We start from the raw sequence: 9,660 nt of genomic DNA, 5'->3' as shown, positions 1-9,660 counted from the left end.
TGGCTTTTCCAACAAGCGGGATTGGCCTAGGGAATTTTAGTGGGGTTTTTAAGGGAAATTTTAATTATTAGGCCATTGCAAATATTTCCTTTTAATCTGGTTTTAAATTGGTATTTATTGTAATATTGGTTTTATAAGGCTGTCAGCCGCCCTGAGTCCGGTAAGGAGAAGGGCGGGATACAAATCAAATAAATAATAAATAATAAAAAAATAATAATATTATACCATGTTATTCCATAATGTAACTGGGATTGTATTCTATCACAGACCATGGACCTTAAGCATGTACCTTGATTGCAATTATCTGTAAAACTCTGTTCTAGTGCTATAGAAAATTCAATTTTTCTCCTGAAAAGTGCCAAACTGGGAGAACATATAATTTTTTGGCTTATTTCAGACTCGAATCACATCTAGAACACAGTGAATCATTTCCAGTTTTGGAAGATGTGCTTCTAGAAAATTACAGGCCACTCCCAGAATAGTCAGAACAGTGTGTTATGGAATAAAAATTAAACATTCTACATCTTGAACATAGTGTTCTGTCCATTCCTGCTGAACAGTACTGCAAACACAGCACATCCATGCCAAGACAATTTTAAAATATATTGCTTATCAGGGCTCTCACTTGAGAATCAATTCTATTACTGTAGAATTGTGCTGCATCGCCAAGACTGAGAGGAAATCAAATCATGTTCATGGTTTTTGTTCCATGTTTACCTGTGATTAAATATCATAGATACACCTATCCCTTAAAGTTTGTTCAGATATAGGCAGTAAGTTATAAGTCACCTTACCCATTTCGGATGTTCTAGTCAAAAGAGAATTTGCCTTTGAATTTAATTTGTTTTGCATGTACAGGAATGCAATGTTGACAAACGTCAGAAAAATTCCAGGCGGGTGAGTTTTGCAGAGACCATAAGGTGAGTGTGTTGAAAAAGCACTTCAAATATAAATGCATTCCTGAATATAAAAAACAATATATGATATAGAGGCTACAGAATATTATTCAAGAAGTAATACTGAGATGTTTCAATTGTTTTAATATAAATATTGCTTAATTTAATACAAAAGAAAGAAAGTAAAGAGGAATCTCTTAAGTACTAAATAAGATTAAGTTGTCTTCATTTCTAGATATTTAATAATATGTAGTTAAATTGCTGACAGTTAAGTCAATTCATTTAATATTAGCAATCCAAAAGGAAATAAAGTATGTATATTAGGATATGCAGTACATCTGTTAAAAACAGATGCAGCATTTTTCAAAGAGTCTCCAGTTTATGCCCAGAAACTGCTTGGTAAGAGTAACTTTCCAGGCACTAAATAGAACCAGGTTTGAAACACAGTACAGGTTAATTCAAAGTCAGGACTAACTACAAGAAAAAAAATTTTTTTTTGTATGTTAGCAAAGTGTATGATCTGTGTGTCAGTATTTCTCGAGAAATAAAAATACTGTTGTGTTAAAGATAGTTACTTCTAAATTTATATTCTAAGTATATATTCTAAATTTATCACTGCTTTTAGAGTCTTTCCACATGATCCTCAAACTTTTGTCGAATTAAATCATGCAGGTGAGAACTTTTTAATTATTTTTAAGTTGTAGATATGGGTAAAATAGATGTATTACATCAGCGTGCCCCAAGCTTTTGGGCACCACGAACCGTTTCCACGGAGAGAAATTTTTCTGTGGACTGGAGAGGGCGGGGTTTTGCGTGCTGCCTGCATCCTGCTTGTTTGCAAGGCCTGGTTTCTAGCATGTTGCGGACCGGCGCCAGTCCATGGACCGGGAGTTGGGGACTGCTCTATTACATTACTATGATTACCACATATGTTTCTTATAACTTTGGTCATTTTTCACAATGTTTTGTTTTAGAACCTTCAAAAGAAGCAAGAAATCAAAATCTGCTAAATGAGTAAGTTATTGAATAAATAGAATGTCAAATAATTTCTTCTAAAATGGCCCCATCACTCTGTTTTGTATGCATTCATACTAATATCAGGACTGTTTGTTTAGTACATTTAATGCATTCATCTTTATCATGTTATTAGTGTTCCAGTTCACAATTCTAAAACTGATGACTAAAGGAAGGGATCCATATTTGCAATTGGAGCTAGAAGGATTTCACTAATAAGATGTTTTCAGACAAATCAATGTTCTAAACAATATCCATGAACTTGTTATTAAATGCTAAATTTCTTAGAAACAATCCATTAACTCCAGCATTTACAATTTCAGATTATATTCCTGTTTGCTTTGCTTAAGAAGCCTTATAATAAAAAATTAATTTTAAGTCGGGTTTTTTTTTCCCAGAAATGAAGAACCAGAAGCTACCAAGTATGAAATAACTGGTAATATTTATTTTATTACTTTTTATTTGTGCAAGTATTTCAATTTATATGGCCACCCAATAAATAAATATTCAAAGTTTTATTGATAGCTGTGATTCATAAAAACATCGTTGCTAAGCAGTAATATGAAATATATTGAATTTGTGACAGAGAAGCTTCTGAATCCTAATAGGCTCACATCAAATGGTTATATGGTAAGGATGTTAAAATCAATATATTGTAGTAACTCATTTCTGAGAAAATGAAGAAAACTGCCAATTTTCTGAATTGCAGATAAATTGAATATATATAAAAAAAATGGCAGAACAAATTGTATAGAAAAAAGAGCTAAATCAAGGGGCAGTATTAGGCAATGTATTAGCAATAGCAATAGCACTTAGACTTATATACTGCTCCATAGTGCTTTACAGCATTCTCTGAGCAATTTACAATGTTAGCATATTGCCCCCAACAATCTAGGTCCTCATTTTACCTATCTTAGAAGTTTGGAAGGCTGAGTCAACCTTGAGCCAGTCAGGATCGAACTTCTGGCAGTAGGTGGGCAGAGTTAGCTCGCAACACTGCATTCTTACAATTACGTCACCAAGGATCCTCATATAGGGAAGAATGTAACCCTATATGAAGGTGCAAGTGAAAAATAAGACTTGAGGGCATGGTCATTTGCAGGGTGAACAAAAAAAGTTTGTTAAATCATGCAACTGACACAACTTACATATTTATCTCGGACATCATGAGTTTTAGTCCTGCCTTAGACATGAAAAACAGGCTTGGTGACTTTGGGCCACTACTCTCAGCCCAAACCACCTCGCAGGAAAATTGGAATAGGAAGGAGCATTAGGTATGTTTGCTACCTTGAATTATTTATAAACAATAATAAAGGCAGGATAAAATTTAAAAAATCAAATAATTATATATTTTGTCTGATTATGGATATATCATTGTGGCTTGTAATGGGCACCGCTGCTTGAACAGTAGAAAGTAGAATGGAAACCAAATGGGATACAAGATGGATACTATGAAGAAATTTCTTGCATCTAGAAAATTTAATCTTTTGCTAGCATTAGGTTAGGGCAGAGAATAGATTGATTTTATATATATAAAAAGTATGTGACATGTCAAAATGCTAACCAGAAGGATTTAATCCTATTTTCTTCCTCAAAGGGATGAACACTTTACTTCATGCTCCTATCCACACTTTGCAACAAATGGAGGTAAAATACACCTATTTTTAATCTTTGTAATCTATCATATCAATTTAATATATTACAATAAGATTTATTGGGATGATTAAAAACACCTATAAACATCACTAGAAGTTTTCCAAAAGAAGCTAATGCTGCTTCCAGTAATTCCATGAGTTGAAGGATAACTACCCTGTCAACATTCCTTTCATAGTTGCTTATTTTGGCAGCAACTCAAATAATACTTTAAGCAATTATTTAAATGGATGATAGTTTATTTCATTCAAATTGCTTGAACAAAAGATTTAACTGGAGAACTTTGGCTTGCAAATTACAATGTCTGTTTATACATAAGAGAAATTCAAATTTAAACATTTTCAATGTTTGTTCTGATTTAGATTCCACACTGATTTTTAATTCCATATTTTTCAGTTTATATTCTTGACATACAAGTCCTCAAACTTTCTCTTCATTTTTCTGCCTTCATGTAATGTATTTAAACATGATTCTGCCAGTAAACATATCTTGAAGATTTTCTCCTTTCTTTAAAATAATTTTATAAGAATGACTGTTGAGAGCATTTGGAATTTGTGATGCCCCGAGTACTTATTAAAACTATCTTTTCTTTGAAACTTGAGACATAATTGATACATAAATATATGTAATTGATCTGAACTCTTCTGCAGATGCCTCCTTTTTTTTATCTCCCCTTCATTTATTGCAGATAATAATTGCTTAGTTTCAAAATTCAGAGTTCTTTCTTTTTTGTAACAGTTTTCAGTTAAAAGCAATCACATTTGAGCCCAAAATTGTCAAACCATTGCCATTTTTATGAAATTCAAAAGATGAATTTAAAATAAGTAGTGTATTTGTTTATAGAAAGATTTTAATTCGTTTATAGAAAGAACTGAGCGTTGGTTTTCAGTATAACATAGGTTTGTAAAACATAGCTTAAATATAATTAGTAGTTAAAATGTCAGCAATTTCTTCTTTTTTATAGTGTCTTGATGCCAACCCTATCCAAGAATTGAACATTATGGATAGAACACAGATTTTTTCAGAACAAAATGAAATGGATATGACATCTGGTCACACAGTCTTGATTACCCACGACACCAAAGTCTGCCAAGAAACTGACAAACCCAAGAAAATAAATTTTGAATCATTTTTGTCTGAGATAAAGCCTGGAAAAAAAGCTTCACAAGTTACTGAAACCTGCTTCTCATATAGCCCTGTAAAAATGAATGAAAGCAATTTATCTCAGCAGAAGACAAATACTGAAAAGACACACAAAATTAATTTAGGAGACTTTTTGGAAAGTTTAAGGTCCACTAAATTATTTTCAACCCCCTGTAATGAGATTATCCCTTCAGGTGAAGCAGCTTTAGAAAGAAATACTTATTCTTCCAAACAAACTGCACGTTCTCATTTGCAAACAGAAAATTGCAACATGACTACTGTCTTTGGAGGACTTGATGATAGTAGGCAACACGGTGAAACCTCTGCTCTATCTATTGAAAAATTCTTTTTTTCTGCTCCAAAGCAACTAGAATGTGCTGAAAGAATGGATGCAATTACTGCCAATACAGAAAGACTATTGCCATCTGGAACTAGCACAAGTAGCATGATAAATCAACAGCAGAATCTTGGAAAGGATAATTGGGTGACTCATAGCACAGTTAGCTGTACACTAAGGACTTCAAATTATCAGCTTGGTATTCAGCAAAAGACAAATAGGTATCCCAATGAAATAAATATAAATAACAAGGAAGCAAACATTAACCACAATTCTGCAATCAAGATAACTAGCAGGAACACCCCACCCTCACAAAGTAGTTTTGGAACTATTACAGAACCCATGTGCCTTTCTTCTGTTACTTCTCTACCTGTTCTTTATGGTGATAAAACTAATTTCTCTGAAGATATGGAAATGACCAAGAATTGTACAGGTTTAATCTGGGAAGTACATTCTAAAGGAACAGATAGCCCTGTTCATGGCTTAGTTCAAAAACAGAGAAATGAAGTTTTCGAGCTAATGGACAGAACTAATTTTAGAGAGATTGATATGGACATTACAAAAAATCATGTTTCCATGAATTCTTATGTAAACAGTATGCACCCTTCTAACTCAGTCAGTAAGATGACTGCTGCAGATCAGGAAAACGATCATGGTAACATGGAGCTTTTAAACCAAAGAGTAAATCTTAGCTCTGTAAAAAACATAAATACAAGTCAAGTTTCCAAGAGTTTTAAAAAGCAGATAGAGACTCCATTAATGCCATATGCTACTAGTGGTATCACTAAATGGACTAACTCAGCAGTAGGAGATGGTACAATTAACACAACAGTTGGGCTTTCAAGCAATGTAGTATCTTTAATACCTGAACATGAAAATACCTTCACTTTCAGTAAGAATATGGAAATAAGTAAAGCTGCAGAATCCTTAAGACATAATTCTCTGAAGCCTGTTGCATTCCGGGATATACCACAGCAGTTGACAGGTGCTAGTAGGAAAAGCATAACTGATTCAGATTCTGATAAGTTTATGGCATTGCCACTGAGTGAAGACAATGAAATGGAGATTACCAAGAGCTGTACGGTGCCAGTAAATTTCAACATGCAGCAGAATTACAGACCCACTGAAGTGTTTCCCTTAGAATCTGGAGACAAAACTACTAATATATATAACGATATGGATGAAACTAAACCTGTAACATGCATAATAAGTCAGTATCTCAAAAATTCTGGTTCCCAGATTATGCAAAAGCAAAATACATCTGGTAGAACTAAATCAAGCCAAGATAGGACTATTGTGTTTTCCCTCAGTGACGGGAATGAAATGGACATTACTAGAAGCTACACAGTAGCGTTAAACCATGATGCTGTCACCTATTCAGAAGATAGGCCTGTTCTATCAATTGTACCTTCAAATAAAACTCTGCTATCTACATTAAATAATGATGTGGAAATAACTAATCCTATGGCAAGTGAAACTCTTAGAAGTATACCTGACTTTCTTAATGTGCCAAAGCAGAATGCAGGAACTGGAAGGAAAAGAATTGAATCAGATAGTGATACTTCTGTTGCATTTCCTTTGATTGCAAACAGTAAACTAGAGTTTAGGAAGAGCCTCACAGAGGCAGTAGAAAGAACTCAAGAACAAACTTCATCTTCTGAAGAGAATACCAACATTAATAGATCAAATAATATAGCAGTAAATAAAAGCATGTCTTTTGTTCCTGCAGATAAAACTCTAATGTTTGTGCATAATAACGACATGGAAATCACTAAACCAGTGACTATGACATCTATCGAAGATACTGGCTTTGAGACTTTGCAGTTAAAAAACAAAGAAAATGGCAAAGCAATTCTAGTGAAATCTGCCAAGGAAGGAACTGATGTGTGTTTGCTGGATGAAAATGAGATGGAAATGACAAGAAGTCATACAGTAGCAGTAAACTATGATATCCAACAAGCCAAGACGGCCCCTCAGAAATTGTTTTTAGATTGTGCAAATGAAACCAGTGTGTCTGTACAAAATAATTATGAAACAATAAGTAAATACTCAAGTTTTGTTCCTGCAGAAAACATGATTATGAGCAATAATGATATGGAAATGACAAAATCTTTATCAGCTGAAATTTTCAAAAATAGTCTAAAACCTTTGCCACAGAAAAGAAATCTAAACTGTGAGTCTACCTTAGTAAACCCAGTTAATACTAGTGTTTTTGCACAACAACATAATGAAATGGAGATTACAAAATGCCACACGGTGTTAGTTAACCATGATGATGTCTTCCATAACAAAAAGACTCTGCAAATATCTGTTCAGGATAATATGGGTACTGCAGGATTTCCTACATTTGCTAAAAATCCTGAAGAAAATTTTCATAAGAATAAGACTGAACCAGAAAAGAATGCTGAATGGGAGTTCTCTTCAAATCAAACAGCTAATGAACCAGTAAGTACTAATATGCACACAGTATTGTTTGATAACAAAACAATTGAATATTGCCAGGTGTCTAGCCAAACTAAGCAACTTTTTCCTTTCAATGAGACTAATGCATCCACATCTTATCAGGATGGCATAGAAGCTACTAGCTTGCACTCTGATACTATAAGTTGTGGGAATCTGCAGGAATTTAAGAAAGAGATGCTAGAAAAGAATATGGAACAGAATCACGAGGAAAAGACAAATGATCTGGAATTTATAAAAAAACACACAATTACCAACAAGGAACATAATTGCTATGTGCTGCCTGTTGAAAAACAGATACCAAGCACCTCCAGAATGTCAAAAGAGAAAACAGCTGCCTTTTCAGATGATGGGAACATGGAGGTAACTAGCAACTCTGCAACAGGAATCGAAAGGATGTTTAGGACTGATAGAAATGAATGTGAGTTACATTCCCTTGCTATATCTAATGCGGAATTCTCTGCTTCAATACCTGATTGTGAAAATAAATTAAATATTGACAAAACTACATCTGAAAAGTCCATTGTCCAAGTACAGCAGAACATTTTGGATACTAAAGAGAGACAACGAGAGTCTTGCACAACTGAAATTAATAATCATACGAAGGAAATGGTATCAAATATAGATTCAAATACGAAGAACAAAACTATATTTCCTATCCAAAAGTCCTCACTAGTGCCAATCGCATCTGATGAAATTGTCCTCGATTTAAACAGAGAGAAAAACCTGTTAGAGAGAAGCAAAATGGAAAAAGATGACCTTAAAAAATCATCTCAGTCAAGACAATTGGATGATACTACTATAAAAGCAATGGATGTTCTTCCACATGATGACAGAATCAGAAAGAAACCTGAATGGGGAAGCTTTTCAAAAGATCAACATAACGACGTGAAATCCAGTCCCATAAATATACTTCCAGTGGAAGAGCCGGTCATTTTAAAGAAAGGATCTAGTGTTATCAGCAATTGTCCAAAGTTACAAGATGCCGAGAAGAAACCAGAACTTGTTCTGTTCTCTTGTGATGCTGTGTCCAGTTTTAGTGAAGAATTGCCCAAGCTGATAATGAAGCCAGATTGCTCCTTGACGTTGAAAGAAGACAGAAGAACTGAATCCAATGCAATGGCTTCTAAAGCAGGGATAAATACAAGTTCTACTGAGGGTATGCCTCTTAATGTACCTTTAAATACAGATAACAGTAAAATAAGAATAATACCCTTGGCTATCTTCCCACCTAAATTACCAAATAAAAGAAAATCTGCACTTTCCAACATAGAAGCTACGGCTGCCAAGCTGGATAAAAACTCAGAAATTCAAGATTCCGAAGTCTCTTTACTTACAAAGAGTTCCTCAGAAAAAACAACCCAGAAACTGACTTCTTTTTACATAGATGAAGAACTGCTTCCTTCATATGCAGAGGAAATGGATTCTAATGAATCTTTATGTCATGAAGTGCCAGAAAAATGTCCTGAAGAGATAAATGAAAAAATAACTGTTAATAATGAAATGTTTGAAACTAACCAAAAATTAAAGAGAGCTAGAAATCAAGAAAATGAGGACATTCAAAAAGAAAAAAAGTTCAAGAAAGACATGGACTGGAATGATATCGCAGAACAAAAGGAGGTTGGTAAAAGTTTACTATTTTGGTGGGTTATTGCAAGTCTGGATTAAAAAATAGTTACCCAGCAATAGGATTTTATTTTAAAGAAAATCGGCAGTACTTACAAATTAGCTAGGTAATACTGGAAAACATTATTTCACTTGTAATGCTGGCACCTGTACCTTGAGGATAAAGTGCTCTTAACAAAAATGGTGATAATGAATAGGTTATATAACTTTTTAAAAGACGTATAATTTTAAACTAAAGATGTATAATCTTTAAACTTTGCTTTAACCTCTGACCCATACATAAAGCTGTCTGTATGTTAGAAGAAAATGATTTTTTATTGTGGAGAAATTTAGATGATTAAAAAAGTAGCTTTTAAAGGCTAATCAGAAGTGTTTTTTTTTCTTTTTTCTTTCACTAGTTTTCTGTTATGCTAAATATAATTAAGAAACATTGCTAGGGTTGTAAGGAGTGATCATATTTTTGGCTGAGTACTATTCATTTTGACATGTTTATATTAAGTCATAGCTGAGTTAAATTTTTATTAAATAGCT

General features: G+C 33.6%; 1 protein-coding gene across 1 annotated transcript in view; it reads left to right on the top strand.

Annotated features, from left to right (window-relative positions):
- Nucleotides 1-9,660, top strand: part of KNL1 (kinetochore scaffold 1) — a 32,447-nt gene that overhangs the window by 3,741 nt on the left and 19,046 nt on the right. Inside the window, exons 4-8 of the mRNA XM_029283881.1 lie at nucleotides 859-920; nucleotides 1,522-1,568; nucleotides 2,290-2,346; nucleotides 3,508-3,557; nucleotides 4,528-9,123. Of these exons, the coding sequence (XP_029139714.1) occupies nucleotides 859-920; nucleotides 1,522-1,568; nucleotides 2,290-2,346; nucleotides 3,508-3,557; nucleotides 4,528-9,123 (4,812 nt within the window). The remainder of the gene's footprint in view (nucleotides 1-858; nucleotides 921-1,521; nucleotides 1,569-2,289; nucleotides 2,347-3,507; nucleotides 3,558-4,527; nucleotides 9,124-9,660) is intronic.

The sequence above is a fragment of the Protobothrops mucrosquamatus genome, unplaced genomic scaffold, assembly GCF_001527695.2.
Source record: "Protobothrops mucrosquamatus isolate PMUCROS unplaced genomic scaffold, P.Mucros_1.0 scaffold261, whole genome shotgun sequence".
In the NCBI taxonomy this organism is placed as follows: Eukaryota; Metazoa; Chordata; class Lepidosauria; order Squamata; family Viperidae; genus Protobothrops; species Protobothrops mucrosquamatus.
Note: the sequence above shows the minus strand (reverse complement) of the source record. Positions and strands in the feature narration are given on the sequence as shown.